Genomic DNA, 18,648 nt, shown 5'->3' with positions numbered 1-18,648 from the left:
TTCCCTATTATATGTTCAGAACGGACTATCAATGGCCTTTATTAAGAAACCTGGTGTCTGCGGGTGCATTTTAATGTTCACATTAAAGTACAGTGCTTAATGTTTACATTAAAGTATCGGTAATACTTTTTTAACAATGCATATCTGTACATATTGTGGTGGCCTAATGGTTTGACCTATCGCCTCTCAAGCGGAGGGTCGTGGGTTCAAACCCCGGCTCGCACCTCTGAGTTTTTCGAAATTCATGTGCGGAATTACATTTGAAATTTACCACGAGCTGCGGTGAAGGAAACATCGTGAGGAAACCTGCACAAACCTGCGAAGCAATTCAATGGTGCGTGTGAAGTTCCCAATCCGCACTGGGCCTGCGTGGGAACTATGGCCCAATCCCTCTTGTTCTGAGAGGAGGCCTGTGCCCAGCAGTGGGACGTATATAGGCTGGGACGATCTGTACATATTGTAGAAACGTATGACATGCATGTAGATAATAATTATTATTATAAATAAAACTTTAGTTTTTTATATCTGTTTTATTTAAGCTTTGGTAGGAACTTCAAACTAGTTATCAGTAACAAACTTAAAAAAACAGGCCATATCTGAACATATTATAGAAAACTTATGATATGCATGTAGATAAAGTTATGTATGCGGCTATACATAATTAGGCATTATGCACCAGCCACATAAATAACTATTATATACCATGGCTGACGGTGTGACACTTAGTCTATATAAGCGCTTGCAATTACATGGAATTTGCATGCACTTTAAAGCGCTTTTTCGACTCTTTAAAACCCCGTATACTCCTTTCTTGAAGAACCTCATTCTGTAGATCGTTGGGAAAACTTCGACAGGAAACTCATTCCATAACCGAAAAGAGATAATATTTTCAATTCTCATACCTAAATGAACAGTTTACCAATTCAATAATATGAAACAAACGTACACCGAGGTAAACGTATTGAATAATGCATCATTGAAAACCACAATAACAGCCAATGAAGATTTGGTGATCGCCCATGGTCACTATGGTATATTAGCTTCAAAGCGTGGGAGCCTACGCATATAGGCAAGCTTGGCGCAGTCATATTCAATCAGCTCAACTAGAAATATTAACATCAATAGGAAAAGAAAAAGGCATTGCTTTTTGCAGTCAATCGAATGTGTAGTGAGTGACTAAGATCAACGTATTAATTCATCATTAAGGGCCACAATATCAGCCTATGAAGATTTGGTGATTGTCCACGGCCACAACGTAAAGGAAGGATCTGTTAGCTACAAAGCGTGGGAGCCTACGTATAATATAAGTACAGCAGATGTCTTCAATCAGGTTCACTGAAAATAATAGTATCAAATAAGAAAGGTAAGAGGAATTTTCTCTTGCAGTCACTGTGTTGGGGAATAACCCTCTGCGACTGATGTGTGGTCTATCAGACACCGCTAAATAAACTTCATGTTGCCAATTCGCCGTTTCGCTTGATATAGCTCCGTCTCGCTCAGTACCTTCCTCGAATGACTCGCGGCATTGGTCAGTGACGCCCGAACGGCGACGCGGTGCATACGCTTGGAGGTACGAGCTGCGGGTGTCTCACAGACGTAAGTACAGCAACAAGTCCTGAGTCTAACAGACCTCACCTCATGAAATTATTTATGTGCCCATAGTGTCCAACAGACCTCACCTCATAAAAACATCTACATGTTCATAGTGTCTGTCGGACGTCACCTCAGAAAATATTAATGTTTCTGTAGTGTCTCAGAGACCTAACCACATAATTAATTAAGTATATTTTAGATGGCCGATCGCAGTTTGCGGAGTCTAGACCGTCAAAACGAATCATAGCGGGTTCCAGTGATTGCTAGCGACCAACAAATTAGTCAGTGGCTGGAAGAACTAAACGATGAAGGTGATTTTAGCGACGTAGACGACTCAGTTGAAGACCCTGACTTCGTGGCTGATGCAGTTGAAGTAGCTGAACCGGATAGCGGACCAACAATTCAGGAAGTAAGTGATGGCTCTACTACAAGTGGAAATGAGAGTTCGGATTATGAAGATAACCTTCCCCTTAGCTTGAGGGTATTCAGCACGTGGTAGGGGCGTCACTAACTACATCGGCAAAAACGGTTACTTATGGTCAAAAACTGAGTTTGCAAGGACAAGTAGAACACCAGCTCACAATATTGTCCAAGTGTTTCGTCCGACAGAACCGCCTGCATTTCAAATTTTTATGAAATTTGGTCAAAAATCTTTGATCTCGAAATGGTTAACGGCTTGTAATTTACACCAATAAAAAATTACGTTCCTATCGTGAACAGTTTCGTAATTCTGGTAGAGGAGAACTAAAAGATACTAACGAAACAGAAATACTTAGTTTGCTTGGACTCCTCTATTACAGTGCAGTATTTAAATGTAATAATGCCGACGCAAACTATTTATTCGCAACAGATGGCACTGGACACGAAATTTTTAGATGTGTAATGTCAAAATATATCGATTCTGTACGTTGCTCAACTGTCTTCGACTTGATGACGGGGCTGATCGCCAAGAGCGATTGAAAACCGACCCATTAGCAGCAGTATCATGGTTTTTCAATAAGTTTGTGAAAAATTCTCAACAAAACTTTACACCTGGACCAAATACCTGTATTGACGAGATGCTCATACCCTTCAAAGGTCGATGTAAATTTATCATTTACATGCCTAAAAAACCAGCCAAATATGGAATAAAGGTCGTCATTTTGTGCGATTCTGAAACTTTTTACGCCTATAACGCATACATTTACAGTGGCAAGAATTCTGATGGCGAAGGTCTGTCGGAAGCGGAGAGAAACCTTGCGATTCCTACTCAGTCTGTTTTAAGACTGGTCAACCTATAGAAAAGAGTAATCGGAATGTCACGGCAGATAACTGGTTCAGCTCAATACAGGTCGTCGAAATGTTGGGATCAAAAATCTAACCTACCTAGGCACTCTGAAAAAAAAAAAACGAGAAATTCCGCCCGAGTTTCAGCCAAATAAAAGCAGAGAACTGGGAAGCTCTTTGTATGGCTTTACTAAAGACTTCACCTTGTTGTCATATGTACCGAAAAAAATAAGGCTGTGATTTTGATTTCTTCCTCCCATCACGTGAAAAGTTCTGATGAAATAACCAACAAACAACTATGATCATGGACTATAATCATACTAAGGGCGGAGTGGATGAAATCGATAAAAAATGTTCAGTATATTCGAGCAGTCGAAAGACACGTCGATGGCCCATGACCATTTTTATAGAATTTTAGACCTAGCTGGTACTAATGCCTATGTGCTCTACAAGGGATGTCTTGGTACCAAACTACGTAGAGGCGAATTTTTAAAGTCTTTGGCAAGAGAATTAGTTCTTCCGAGCTTGCAACAACGTGTATATAACGACAGACTACAACGAGAACTGCGATTAAGAAATGATTTGCCTCTACCTCCCCCTCAACCAGCACCAGGTCCATCTGAACGCAAAATATGCACCATATGCCCTGCTAGATTGAAGAGGAAGACAAGATTCGCCTGCTGTGCTTGCAACAGGGCAGTTTGTCTCCAATGTTCGGAACATGTATGCGTAGATTGCAAAATGGATCTCTAAAATAAGTGCCAACTCAAAGACTGATTAGTGCCTTATTCTACCTTTAGATTTTATTGTTTTTTTTTAATAAGAAGCAATAATGCTTAGAAGAAGAAAAAAATATTAAGTTTATCGAAGTTGGTAATTGTTAAGTTTTTTTTTTAATTTCTAAGCGAACCTAAGTACAAAATGTCTGAAATTGTGATCTCAATAAAGTTGATTTTATATTTCTTATTTATTTTATTTCTAAACCAATTTTACATTATACTACAATCAATCATAAATGAAATAATCGTTTTATATAATAATGATTCCCATTTTCAAATTAGTTATTTTTTTATGAATTATCAAAAATGACGTCTGACAGACTTCACATCAGTAGAATCTTTCTAAAAAATTCACCGCCTTAAGGCCGCCATTGAGGAATAATAATAATAAAAAATTCACCACAGTTGCAGAGGATAACACTAGAAAATTTTTACCATTATATTCGTCAATGTTAAATTTGTAGTGGCAATAGGTGGAAAGAAACTTGACGAACTCCTTAGAACTCTTAAGATGTAAATTGTTTAACGCCTTTTCAGATAAAAACGTGGAAGTAACGGCTTTTATAGCAACAAAAGCACGTTGGTATCTTGCCAAACAACCAAACAACACAAACACACCAACAACAATTTACCAAACTGTTTTGTTTCCCAACCTTCAATTTTCTCCGAAACTGATTTTTTTTCTCATGACAGTATATTTTCTTATGGTTCTATAGAACATAAGGACAGGTTAGGTTTGTTTTATGAAAGTTCCGAAAAAAATGTGGTTTCAATGAAAATCGTGAGTTGGGAAATGGAACAGTTTATCAAAATGAAACATTTGGAAATAATATTACGCCAAAAAGGCAGAGAACCAAGCACGTTATTTGCTTTCTCTGTATACTTTTTTTAATTATTACATGAGTTCATTGAATATGCTTACCTGTACAAGCAGCAGCCTCGGTGCCTTGCTCGTCCACTATGATCAAGGCTTTCTGGATCGCATCAGACACGAACAGCTTCTCGTTTGACTTCAACATGTCGATGTCTGCGTACTTTTCATCAAATATGGACTTGATCCCCAGCTGAAATGACATCCTCATTTTTAATGATCAACAGTTGGAAAAACATACTTCTATGGGAAGTACCTTATAGATTTAAATTCCCATCGATTTTGTACAAATCTACACTTTCAAGAGGTTGTATTTTTGAATACACGAACATAGAAATTGTGTATTTTTTCTCACTGCTAACATCTGTAATATTACGATGCGTATTTTATGGTCACTTCAACGCCTAAAAAGCCGTCTATCCCACTAGTCCCATTGAGTTGTCCCATAGAATGTTTGAATTTAAATAAATGTACCTACTAATTAAGTGCAGAGTATAGCAAAAATTAAATTTGAACCTCACATTGGGCAGCAGCTTTTTCAAATCCATTGTGGTTTCCACCTTAAACTTTGGGACCATGATGTCAAGCTCAGTAGGCCTCATGGTTTCTATATCAGTCATAATGTTGTGTCCCGAAGCTAGCTTCTGTAGCACGGACCTCAGACCCTCGACTTCATCTGGCAATACGATCACCATGCTAGCCTGGCCTCCTTGGTACTTCATTCGGAGCAGCTGGAAAATTGAGGTCTATTCAGTAAGGCCGAAAGTTCATTGGACTTATGAATTTGGTGCCTTGGATTAAATAGGCACAAGGTCCCTAACAAATCGAAACGAGATTTCAAATGAAGAGAAGAAGAGATGACAGGAATATGCGTTTAAAAGGAGCAAAAGAAAAATAAATAAATATTAAGGGATACTTGACACTAAAAGACCTAGTCCAAGAAGATTGAAAGAAAGAACGAAAACTAAGGTATTCGTGACAATAATGGGAAAATGGATGAAATAAAAGAAGAAAATATTTATTGTTGTCCAAAGAAATGGACACACATATCCACGTAAGTACATACATGCATACATACGCTTGAAAAACATAATCCTCCTTCGAGCAGTGGGTAAAAATTGCTCGTATCTATATATATGTTGTATTCTAATTCTGTGTACTCACTACTTGATACTTGTGATAACTTAAGAGTACCTTGGCTTTTAATTCTTTACTGACACCATAATCGAAATATGTTTCTGTTAGTGACATGGTCTGTTTCTAGTGGCACTTGCGTAAAATGGTTCAGCCCAGAGACCCTGAAAATGTTCAAATAGTAAAATTTATCTATTATTAATTTTATTTTATCATTTAATTTTTTTTCTCGTTTAGGTTTTTTGATATTTTGCGTTTTTTTTATTGTATAATTGTTTTTTTTTGTGTTATTTATTATTATTTAATTAATTTTGATATAATTGAGAACATTTATAAAGGGTTAAGATGTCTTTTATAGACAGGGATAAAATTTATTTAAGAATATAAACTTATAGAAAATACAATCTTAAACCTAATAGCTAAGTACTACTTAATAATAAATCTACTAGCTACCTTAAATAATATTTTTATATTATAAAAAAAGACCGCCTCGAATCGTTCCTGGCGCAAAGGTGCCCAACACGCTTGCCGCGTTCCCGCGTTGAACGGCGATAGATAGCCTTTGCATCAAGAACGACTCGGAGCGAGAGTCTAATCCCCGGTCCCGCAGCCGGCGTCCTACCTCTTTAAAAAACAACTTAGCACCAACAACCGGTCGTCTCCACCGCAAGCGCAACAAATATATAATTGGAGAGGGCAATTGTCTTTTATTAATTTTGACATTTTATAATTAAAGTTTTTGATTCTTCATATATCTGAGTGATTTAATGAAATAAATACTGTATTGGAAATAAAGGTTATAATAATAAAAATATCGTTGGACAATCATTTTACACAATTGTCCATCAAGATATACATAGCCCATAATTATTATGGTAGCATTATAATTTTATTGCGGGCACCTGGCACATTCATCCATTAAAGTATACTCACTCCCATCGTCTCTATTTGAGTCGCGTCAGTTCGATTTCCAAAAAATATTGTCAAGTAATTTTCCTTTTTGACAATTAAACAAAAAAATAAAGAAAACATTTTTTGGTAACATCTGATGGTAAGTGGTCACCGCCGCTCATGGACACTTACAGCATTATTAGGACTGCGGGTGCGTTGGCAGCCTAAAAGAGGGGCTAAAGGGGGGGAAGGGAGTAGTAAAAGGGTGGAGGGGAGTTGGGCCTCCGGATCTCTCACTCACCGTACGGAACACTAACAAAAGTACTATTTCACGCCGGTATTCTGTGGGAGTGTGGTACTAACCCGGTCGAGCCGGCCCATTCGCACTGCAGCCAGCAAGCGGTTACAGTAATGGTGATTTTCCACCGGAGAGGCGAGATGAGACGAGGCGAGACGAGAATTTAAATTTGTATGCATTCTCGCGCGCCATCCGCGAGCCGCCGCGGGTCGCCGCGGGCGCCGCCACACAAATTCCAATTCTCGTGTCGCCTCGTCTCGTCTCTCTTCGCCGGTGGAAAATAACCTTAAGGCTCTACCACACCAAAATACATACCTTACCGGTTAAAGTTCAGTGTAACGAAACTCCTACGTTCATGCACTTTTGTGGGAGGAATATATCCCTTCGCCTGGTAAAGGGTTAATAAGGAGCGACGTCACGCGCCCCCCACTCACGAACTATGACGCGCTTCATTATCATTTTTTAGTGTTCCGTACCCAAAGGGTGCCAACGCAACCCTATTACTGAGACTCCTGTGTGTCTGTCTGTCTGTCCGTCCGTTGTTTATATAATAATAATAAAAATGTTTATTTTCAAAACATTTCTGTAGTAGTTAGTAACATTTCGCCTTATAAACTAATGTTAAATACTCGTATTGTATGAGAATTAATGTTTTTATTTTTAATTTTTTATTTAACGTAGACATTACATTTTTTAATGCTTTTTATGAGGTATTTTTACAAAGTATATTACAAGATAATAATAGTCTACGTGATTCGTTAGATGTTATCAGAGTATAATGACAGCTCATTATTTCAATAAAAAACTAACAGTAAGTATTGAGTATGTTAACCAAAATAATACAGGCTAATTAAGAACCCAACAGACTACACAAAGTAAGCGTCCTCTGCCCTCCGTACTAGTAAAAACTGTATCACGGAAGGCAGTATCCACCGTCCTCTTTGCAATCAACGAGAATCAAAATCAACCGCAAATAAAAAAATCAATATCAATATTAAAACGATAAAAAAAGAGGAAACAATAACCTACCTTAACTTTAAGGGATAAGTTCGCTTTCGTACATTCCTATTGTTATTTGTTAATTTTATGTGTTTTTTATGTACAATAAAGAGTTTACAATACAATTGTCACAGGGCTCTATCTCTTGAGCCGTAATAGCTAGCACTTGAGCACTTGAAATTTTCAGAGATTATGTATTACTGTGGCCGCTATAATAACAAATAGGTACTAAAAATAGAATAAAAAATATATTATATATATATTTAAGGGGGCTCCCATACAGCAAACTTGTTTTTGTTTTGCCTTTTTTGCTAATGTCTAATACTGTATACTTAGATAATGGTACGGAACTCTCTGTGCGCGAGTCCGACTCGCAATTGGCCTTTTTTTTTGTTCTATGATAAAAGAAAAAACGTGTGTCCAATACTTTTTAATTATCTAACTGACGGACTAACCCCCTGTTTCACCATTCATGGATTAAATTTATCTGATGGATAAATGTGATGCCGTCTCTGTTTGTTTTGTTCGAATGGACGAAGACGGCATCACATTTATCCGTCAAATAAAATTAATCAATAGGCGGTGAAAGAGTCCCTAAATAGACCAGTGGATAGTAAATGCAAATTATATATATGTGGTTAGTGTTTTTAATGTTGTTGTTGTTGTTGTTGTTGTTGTTGTTGTTGTAACTCTTTATTGTACATAAAACATATGAAAATTACAATTAACAAGAGACAAAGACGAACTTATCCCTTAAAGGGATCTCTTCCAGTTAACCTTTGAACGATTGAAAGGACAACTGAAACAAGAGTAGACACTACAATGGAAAGATAAAAGGATCAAAAAATTTAAATTAACCTAAACAATACATCAAAAGTAAGAAATAAATACCTACACATACATATATGGGTACACACTAATACAAAACAATGTTTTATTATTTTAGTTGCATTGTGTGTTTTGTTTTTGTTTATTTTTTTTTATTTTTTTATTTGTAAGTAATTAGTTTTGTATTTTGATTTTATTGTTTTTTGTTTGTTATTTTCTAGGTAATTTTGTCGCCTTCTGTAAAGTCGCCAAGTGGTCACAGCGGAAGACCAGCGTTGGCCTCCACGGCCAACACTATGCTGAGCTGAGACCGCTTCGCGATTTCGCATATTGTTTTTTAATGTATTTTTATTCTGTGTTTTATATAAGTAGGTACTTAATGTACGAATAGCGAATAAAATATTTCTATTTCTATTTTTCTATGAATAGATTTTTTTTACCCAGGAATCTAGTCAATTACGCACTTGGGTACTGGATTAAAAAAAGTGAAGATTTCAATGCGTACTGGGCATCCGTACTAAACAAAAGGTCTTTCATTCTAAGAGGTCTAGACCTCCGTTGAGATATATAAAGGCTGAACATGTTGTCTTAATAATTTAGATTTTCATTTAAATTATTATTTTTTCAAGCCTAAAAATAGGCATGCGTTTGACTAAGGTCATTCCTAATAAGACGTAATTAATGGTAGAATGGAATGAATTAATGGAAGTCGTGGTAGCCTAGTGGTTTGACCTGTCGCCTCTCAAGCAGAGGGTCGTGGGTTCAAACCCCGGCTCGCACCTCTGAGTTTTTCGAAATTCATGTGCGGAATTACATTTTGAAATTTACCACGAGCTTTGCGGTGAAGGAAAACATCGTGAGGAAACCTGCACAAACCTGCGAAGCAATTCAATGGTGCGTGTGAAGTTCCCAATCCGCACTGGGCCCGCGTGGGAACTATCGCCCAAGCCCTCTTGTTCTGAGAGGAGGCCTGTGCCCAGCAGTGGGACGTATATAGGCTGGGATGAATGGTAGAATACACTTGACAATAAACGACTTTGATTTGGAAACAGCTAGATTCTAGTATCCATGGAACTTACATTAGAATAGTGAAGTGTTTTACCTGGAAGTAGATCGCGTTGACCAACACCACGCGTGTGTCATCCGTCATCATGTCAGGTGAAACTATATCTTTTATCTTGTCATTTGTCTGCTGTGCTACCTGGAGACGAAACGGATTGTAGCTATAGTTTACGCATTTTGAATTATATTTTTCATCACACTTGCTCGTAAACAGTGTCATAACATGCAGGCTACCTTGGTTGCAACCCCCCAAATAAAACCCTCGACCTTAATGTGCTTGTCATGAAACCCGTGGTCTGTAAATGAGTCATTGCGCGTACACATTTTCTTGTCATGAAGCCCAAGGTCGGTCACATGAGTCAGTGCCCGTACTGATGGCGCTGCACCGTGTTGCTGCAGGACTACATGGTCTACATGCACACGCACGTTGCAGCGCATGCTGCGGGAAGGGGAGGTAGAGGGCGGCGCTGCCAAGAGCACAGCCTAAGGTATCGCCAATATTTGGAACAATTATATTTTTTCTTTTACAAATATAAAATTTTACTCGCAAATGTGATGAAAAACATTGTATGTCGCACGGGCGGTACTAGAATTACGAACATCGACTCATTAAAGCCCTCAGTCTTCGACTTCGGGCTTCTAATAGACTCTCGTTCTTAATTCCTTATTTACCGCCCTTAAGACACAATGTACTATAATGATATTTAAGATTACAATCCAGCACTTATATAATGGGCATTTTTACTTTTAATGGCGCAACCTTTTTTTTCTCAAAATTGGGTAATCCTGGGTTCTCCGTACTCAGAATCACGAGCACTATTGATTTTGACGAAGAAAAAAAACGTTTTATGTGTCCATTTCGTAACGACCCATATAACTTATATGAAAAAAAAGCCACAAAACTGACAAAAAATTAGGGACACTTTTTTCTTCGTTTAAATCAATATTACTCGTGATTCTGAGTAAGGAGAATCCAGAATTACCTAATTCTGAAAAAAAGTTATGTTGCGTCTTTTAAAGTAAAATTTCCCTAATACGTTATAGCTTGTCTTACCCAATTATTGATGGTGGCAGCTGCAGCTTCACTTTCATTAAAATCGAGCTGGTCCAAGCTTGACTGGAAAACATTCTTAGCGTCCTTCTCTATGCCAGGCTTCAGTTCTCCACCCTTCTTCAAGTACACTTTGTTGGCTACATTTAAAGTAGCGCCTTTGACAGCTTTCAGGGTTGATGTAAGGAATCCGTATGATGAGCGTATCTGGAAAATATGACCATGATCAAATTTGGTTCAAAATTCTAGGTATTTTGGGATGGTAAAATGATAATAAACAAAATGGCCTGCAAAATAGTAACGATAAATCGAATGAATGAGCATAACGTAATAATATAAAGGTTTGAAGTCGAAATATAACGTTTTCCGCTCTCCTAGAAAACTCTGTTTTCTAGTAACGATTTTACTCAAATCGACGGTCAATGAGATGTCAGAGCTTGCAATTGTCATATCGAATTTTTGGAGAATCACGTTATGATGGTTCATAAAACGTACGTCGATTAATTAGTGGTAGGTATACTATAAATACCTTACTAAACTTGATAAAAAATACAAAAAAGGTATATGTAAAATCCATCTTGCTCGCTAATCCTGCCGTGAAGCAGCAGTGCTTGCACTGTTGTCTTTCGGCGTGGAGAGTAAGACAGCCGGTGAAATTACTGGCACTTGAGGCATACCATCTTAGGCCTCTAGGTTGGCAACGCATCTGCAATACCCCTGGTGTTGCAGATGTTTATGGGCGGTGGTGATCTCTTACCATCAGGAGACCCACTTGCTAATGCATTTGAAACCGGATACAAAAACAGATTTCCATAAACTTACAGCATCATCGTCAGTCATGTCCAGAGCCTTCAGCAGCTCATCATGGGACTGGTTCTTGCAGCCGAGCGCCAGCAGCGCCAGCACTATCTCAGCAGACAGCGGGGAACATATTGAAGTTTTGTCCGTTCCCAGTTCCTGGAACAAAAAATTAAGCGGATTTTTATTTTTTTAATACAACTTTCTTTTGCTGTCTTTACTAACGTTGTTATTCAAACTACATTCCCGTGCCTTTCGAGCCAATCTGATCACTAGAAGTAGGTGGAATGGCCTATTTTCTGAAAAAATCTTAGTCAACCAGTACCGCGTCACGTCACAAACGCACACAAACACAAGAAATGATAAAGATGAAACGCGTCAAAGTCCAGGAGTATGAGCCCGAGACGTCAGGCCGTTCTCACTAACAATTTAGAGTGTCCAATATTTTCTGATAACCTAAATGTCGGACTAAACAGATAAAAAATTTTTTTTCCAAAATCTATCTCATCATCATCATCCCAGCCTATTTAAGTCCCAATGCTGGGCACAGGCCTCCTCCCAGAATGAGAGGGGTTGGGCAGTAGTTCCCACGCGGGCCCAGTGCGGATTGGGAACTTTACACACACCGTTGAATTACTTCACAGGTGTGTGCAGGTTTCCTCACGATGTTTTCCTTCACAGTAAAGCTCGTAAAAAAACTATCTAATTCTACCTAATTCCAGTTTCAAGATTTGACCTGAACAAATAAACAAAGGAAAGCAAAGCAAAAAAAGTTGATTAGGTAGTTCCAGATTCGCCGCATTCAAGTTTTGTCGGAATTTTGCACTTAAAGAAAACTATGGAAATTTTGTGGCTTTAATAATATTATTGAGGACTAAGGTGGGTGGTATTTTTCCTGGAAAATTATGCTATTACCTTAACAATATGAATCTAACCGGTTTCTAGGCTATTGGAGTAATTTCCTATTTTGCAACAACAAAACAAACAAGAATCCGACTAAACAAGAATCCGGCAAATCGGAAACTAATAGCAAGTTAAATAAGCTTAGATACAAACACTTCTTATCAACGGAATATCTTAAAATAAAGGCCAAGGTCTCTGTGTCATTGGCACCGATGTAAACTGTAGGTATACTATCGACCCGCTATGAACGATAAAAATAAAATGACTCACATTGCAAAACTTGGCGGCGAAATTAGCCACGGAATACGATACTTGTCGCTTCATGTCTAGACAGAAACTGGCTCGAATGAGCCTGCGTCCTTGCTTATATACGACTACGCAGGCTGTCTAGGTTTTCCCCAGTACCAAAACAAAACTCATCGTAGTTACGTCATTAGAGAAAATAACGCATTCAATATGGACTGGAATTTCAACTGTATTATTTTGGAGACTGAGTGCACAGTGAAAATTTTGGTCTATTTGCTCTTAGGGCGTAAATATGTTTGGCATTTTTAACAACACGCCGCTGTTAAGTTTCACCATTCTAAGGGGCTGTTTCACCATCCATTGATTAGCGTTTACCGACGGTTAGGTGTGATGCCGTCTCTATTTGTTTTGCTCGAATAGACGGAGACGGCATCACATTTAACCGTCGGTTAACGCTAATCAGTGGATGGTAAAACAGCCCCTAAGTCTTAATAAGTAATAATCCGCCATTATTTTTAGCGAACTTTGAAAACGAAGGTTTTAGGTAAGACTTTTTAAAGTTCTGGTAAAAATAACAAATAGATACAAAACCCTTATTCAATTTGTGCTTATGGTATGGAGCAGTACAGAAACTGCAACCTAAGCTTTTGTTTATTACAAGCTTTTATTTAAGTTGCAATTCAGAAACTGCAACTTAAGCTTTTGTTTATTACAATCTTTTATTTAAGTTGCTATGTATGTAGGTAGGAACCTATGTATGTGCGGGTCAAATCTTGTAACCGAATTTCGACCCACTTCCAGTGGTCCGATCGACTTGAAATTTGGCATACTTATGTAAATCCGGTGACAATTCATTAATCTGGTAGTGAAATTCAGGTAGTCCGGCCTGGACCATCTCCGCAGGACGAAACTCTTCAATGCTTAATAGCATCGACTTAAAATTTGGCATACTTATGCAAATCCGGTGACAATTCATTAATCTGGTAGTGAAATTCAGGAAGTCCGGCCTGGACCATCTCCGCAGGACGAAACTCTTCAATGCTTAATAGCATCGACTTGAAATTTGGCATACTTATGCAAATCCGGTGACAATTCATTAATCTGGTAGTGAAATTCAGGTAGTCCGGCCTGGACCATCTCCGCAGGACGAAACTCTTCAATGCTTAATAGCATCGACTTGAAATTTGGCATACTTATGTAAATCCGGTGACAATTCATTAATCTGGTAGTGAAATTCAGGTAGTCCGGCCTGGACCATCTCCGCAGGACGAAACTCTTCAATGCTTAATAGCATCGACTTGAAATTTGGTACGCTAATGCGATTTGAATAACAATGCAATTACGAGTACAGTCAGTCAACAAAAAGTAGGGTCGCAAAAAGCTTGAAAAAAATTTTTTCAACATAAACTTTTTAGTTGCCCTGTTTATTTTTAACCCCCGACGCAAAAAGAGGGGTGTTATAAGTTTGACCGCTATGTGTGTTTGTGTGTCTGTAAGTCTGTGTGTCTGTGTGTCTGTCTGTGGCACCGTAGCTCTTAAACCGGTGGACCGATTTGAATGCGGTTTTCCTTTATTTGAAAGCAGGTTTTCTAGCGATGGTTCTTAGACATGTTTTATCAAAATCGGTGCAGCCGTTTCAAGATCATCAGCTCTTTTGTTCGCTGCGGTAGGAATCTTAGACGCATAATGGGCATTTACTTTACTTTCAAACATATTTGAGACCTAAAATTTTAAACACCCATGTATGCTATATAACTGTGCAAGATTATGGAATTCTCGACCTGATGCTGCAGCCAGGATATCCAGAACACTAGTAGGTACACTCTTGATAAAAGTATAGCAGATATATCGTGTTTGGATTCGTTTCGATCAGTATTTGATTCTACATACAATGCAATGGTGGCAACAGGATGAGCTGATGCTGCAGCCAGGATATCCAGCACACTAGTACACTCTATAAAAAATAATAGCACATATGTCGTGTTTGGATTCGTTTTGATCAGTAATTGATTTTACATACAATGCATTGGTGGCAACACGACGAGCTGATGCTGCAGCCAGGATATCCAGCACACCAGTATACTCTTGAAAAAATAAATAGCAGATATGTCGTGTTTGATTCTGATATATACCTTCATCGTATCACCTCTTTAACTCTATACCTCGTTACTCGGGTTACCGCTGTGACTTGTTATTCTGTCATTCAATAAATTCATGATTTGATATGAGTTACGAATTTATCACTGGCGACGAGATTCTATGAACCCATGAATCCATTCGATGTATCAAAGGCCCGTCGGGCGCGGGCAGTGCTGCGCGGCACACTTACAAAGACGCAAAACATAATTTCAAACCAGGCAAACTTCAACATTGATGAAATCAACGTACGTATACAATCTTTAACGGACAATTTACAAAAATTTCAAGAACTACAATCGAACATTGAATTAGAAACGGTAGAGGAAAATATTAACAGTGAAGTGGAATACAGACAAGATTTTGAGGAAACAACAATACAATTGAAATTAAAATTGCTATCTTTCAAAAATAATATTGACTCACAAGTCTTCTTAAGTGCGTCAAGCAACGTCAATGTATCACCTTCTGTAAGTCAATTGCATCAAACTACCCCGAAATTTCAATTCCAACCGTTCAATGAAGGAGAGTCCATAAATAATTTCGTTAAGCGTCTGGAACTATATTTAGCTTTGAACAATATATCTGATCCGAAAACGAAGACGTATACTTTTCTATCCACCTTACCGCCTCACCTCCATGAACAGATATATGTGCTATGCTCACCAGAAAACCCAATGACAATGCAATTGGAACAACTAACCCAGACACTTGAAGAATTTTTAGATCCAAAACCGAGCATTTGGGTACTACAACATAAATTTATTACAAGAAAACAATATACGGACGAATCTATAGCACAGTATGCAACTGAATTGAAAAAGCTAACGTTGAATTGCGAATTTCGATGTCATGGTTGCGAAAAATCCATATCTGAAAATCTTCTATGCTTGCAATTTATAAGAGGTATACAAGATGAAGACATTCGCACAAAAATCCTTCAAAACAACAAAACCTCTACCTTTTCCGAACTTATTCAAATAGCTACAGCAATTGAATTGGGAAAAAATGAAAATAAACTTTTAACGAATTTTGAAAATATAAAGAGTGACTCCATGAACAAAATTACTTCTACACGGCAGCAGCACTACAATGTACTAATACCATCGACTAGCCGACCGGGCATTGTTACTATCAAAGACTTGAAAGGCAAATGTTACAGATGTGGTCAAAGTGACCACAGGGCCAACGAATGTCAACATATTTCTAATATCTGCCAACGATGCAATCGTAGAGGCCATTTACATAAAGTATGCATGCAACGCAACCAGCAAAACAACCAAATACAAATTAGAGATACGAATTTTTCGAACGATACAAACTTAAGAAACAATGAAAATAATCAAATCAAGCTAAATAGCTCAAATTCCTCAGTTGAGAGTTTATGTGATATTCATTTACTGCGAACAGAATCATCGGACAAGTACACGATTACCTTGGAAATAAATTCAAAGACAGTAAAAATGGAATTTGATACTGGAGCAGCATTGTCGTCAATGTCCCTTAAACAATACAGAGAATTGAACCTTGGAAGCAAAATATATAAAACCGATATCAGATTAAAAACATATACAGGAGAAATAATAATTCCACTTGGAGTCACCTACGTCAAATGTAAATACAATGACCAACATTTCAACGGAAAACTATACATCATCAATCAAAGCGTAGACGCTATCTTTGGAAGAAGCTGGATGAAAGAGTTTAAATTAGAACTTGCCGACATAAAAACTCTACAGATACAACACCACTCGCAATTAAACGAAATCTTAAAAGAATTCTCAGACTCAATTTTTAAACCCGATCTTGGGAAAATTCCTAATTACAAAGGCCATCTGAGTCTTGTGGCAAATACACAACCTATATTCATAAAGCCGAGACGAGTACCTTATGCATTAAGACAAAAGGTTGATGACGAAATTGAAAGACTTTGTTCATCGGGAGTAATTACCAAGATCGATCAAGCAGAATGGGGAACACCGATAGTACCTATTGTCAAACCAAATGGCTCAATTCGACTTTGCGCCGATTACAAGGTTACCCTTAACAAAGTTATCAAGGATGAACAATATCCTATACCGATAATCGAAGATATCCTCTCAAAGATGAACGGTGGCCAATTATTTTGCACCCTGGATATTAGCCAGGCCTACTTACACATGGAAATGGACGAAGAAAGCGCTCTACTACAAACGTTAAGTACCCATAAAGGAACTTACAAAGTTAATCGATTAATGTTTGGTGTAAAAACGGCCCCCAACCTATGGCAAAAATTTATGGATCAACTATTACAAGGAATAGAAGGAGTGCAGTGTTTCTTCGACGATATAATTATACAAGGCATTTCCGAAGACCAATTACTTATTCGCCTAAAACAGGTATTTCAGAAACTTAAAGATTACAATGTACGGTTAAACAAGGAGAAATGTCAATTTTTTCAACGCAGCATAAATTATCTGGGACACACAATTGATAGCAATGGATTACACAAAAACAAGGAGAAAACACAGGCTCTCATGAACGCAGAACGCCCTTCCAACGTAAGTGAACTACGCACCCTTCTCGGAATGGCTAACTATTACAACAGATTTATACCACACCTTGCTACCATTACGAACCCTTTAAACGAACTTTTAAAAAAGGGTGTAAAATTTAATTGGTCTGATGATTGCGAAAAAAGTTTTAAAGCTATCAAGAACGAAATTTCCGGTGAGCGAATTCTCATTCATTTTGATCCAAAAAAGACTCTTGTTTTAGCAACTGATGCTTCACCCACTGGCCTCGGAGCGGTTCTATCTCATCGACTACGCGATGGCTCCGAGAGACCAATAGCATTCGCTTCGAGAAGTTTAACAGCAAGTGAGAAAAAATATAGTCAGATCGACAAAGAGGCTACGGCCATCCACTGGGGCCTAAAAAAATTTTTTCACTTCTGCTACGGAAGAAAATTTATTCTCATTACGGATCATAAACCCCTTACAAGTATATTTCACCCACATAAAACCCTTCCAGCGATGAGCACCATGCGATTGTTTCATTATGCACATTTCTTATCCGGATTCGATTACGACATTGAATATCGCACCTCGGCTGGCAACTCTAACGCCGATTATTTATCAAGATTTCCATCAGAACGAACACCGGAGAATAAAATTGATCAACATTCGGTTTTTCAAACACAGCAAATTAATAACCTGTCAGTAAACATTCAAAATATTGTTCGAGAAACACAGAACGATCCGGAACTTCAGACAATCTTACACGCTTTACAAACAGGAAGAAGTTTAAAGCAATACGGCTATAACGACAACGAATTTACATTACAAGACGGCTGCATTCTTAAAGGCATCCGAGTTTCGATTCCCAGAACCTTACGCGAAGCCGTGCTCGACGAACTGCACGTGGGGCACCTTGGAATTGTTAAAATGAAGCTTTTGGCTCGCAGTTTCATTTATTGGAAGAACATTGATAAAGATATTGAAAACAAAGTTAAAACATGTAGAGCATGCAGGCTTAAACAAAATGAACCAAAAAAGGCACCCATACACCACTGGGAAGAACCTACTGAACCGTGGCAACGCATTCACATTGATTTTGCTGGCCCTATTAACGGAAATCAACTTTTTATAATCATAGATGCCTTTACAAAGTGGGTGGAAATTATTCCAACCAAGACCACAACGAGTTCTTGGTGCATAAGCAAACTGAAAGAAATCTTCAGCGTATTTGGATTCCCACATATCTTAGTTTCTGACAACGGACGTCAACTAACTTCAAACGAGTTCGAACAGTT

The 18,648-nt window shown here is 38.1% G+C and overlaps 2 protein-coding genes across 2 annotated transcripts in view; both read right to left on the bottom strand.

The window, feature by feature from the left end:
- Positions 1–12,818, bottom strand: part of LOC141435293 (serine protease inhibitor 3/4-like) — a gene marked incomplete at its 3' end in the record, with an annotated part of 78,659 nt that extends 65,841 nt beyond the window's left edge. The window contains 5 exon segments of the mRNA XM_074097994.1: positions 5,760–5,807; positions 9,762–9,860; positions 10,776–10,979; positions 11,595–11,729; positions 12,744–12,818. Of these exon segments, the coding sequence (XP_073954095.1) occupies positions 5,760–5,807; positions 9,762–9,860; positions 10,776–10,979; positions 11,595–11,729; positions 12,744–12,797 (540 nt within the window).
- On the bottom strand, positions 4,527–5,754 carry LOC141435295 (serine protease inhibitor 3/4-like). The gene is made up of 3 exons (XM_074097997.1): positions 5,704–5,754; positions 5,031–5,240; positions 4,527–4,702 (listed from the first exon to the last, which is right to left on the bottom strand). The coding sequence occupies exons 2-3, from the start codon at positions 5,229–5,231 to the stop codon at positions 4,544–4,546; spliced, it is 360 nt and encodes a 119-aa protein (XP_073954098.1). The 5' UTR covers positions 5,232–5,240; positions 5,704–5,754; the 3' UTR covers positions 4,527–4,543.
- Positions 12,819–18,648: the final 5,830 nt, after the last annotated feature.

Source organism: Choristoneura fumiferana, chromosome 14 (genome assembly GCF_025370935.1).
Source record: "Choristoneura fumiferana chromosome 14, NRCan_CFum_1, whole genome shotgun sequence".
Taxonomy (NCBI): domain Eukaryota; kingdom Metazoa; phylum Arthropoda; class Insecta; order Lepidoptera; family Tortricidae; genus Choristoneura; species Choristoneura fumiferana.
Note: the sequence above shows the minus strand (reverse complement) of the source record. Positions and strands in the feature narration are given on the sequence as shown.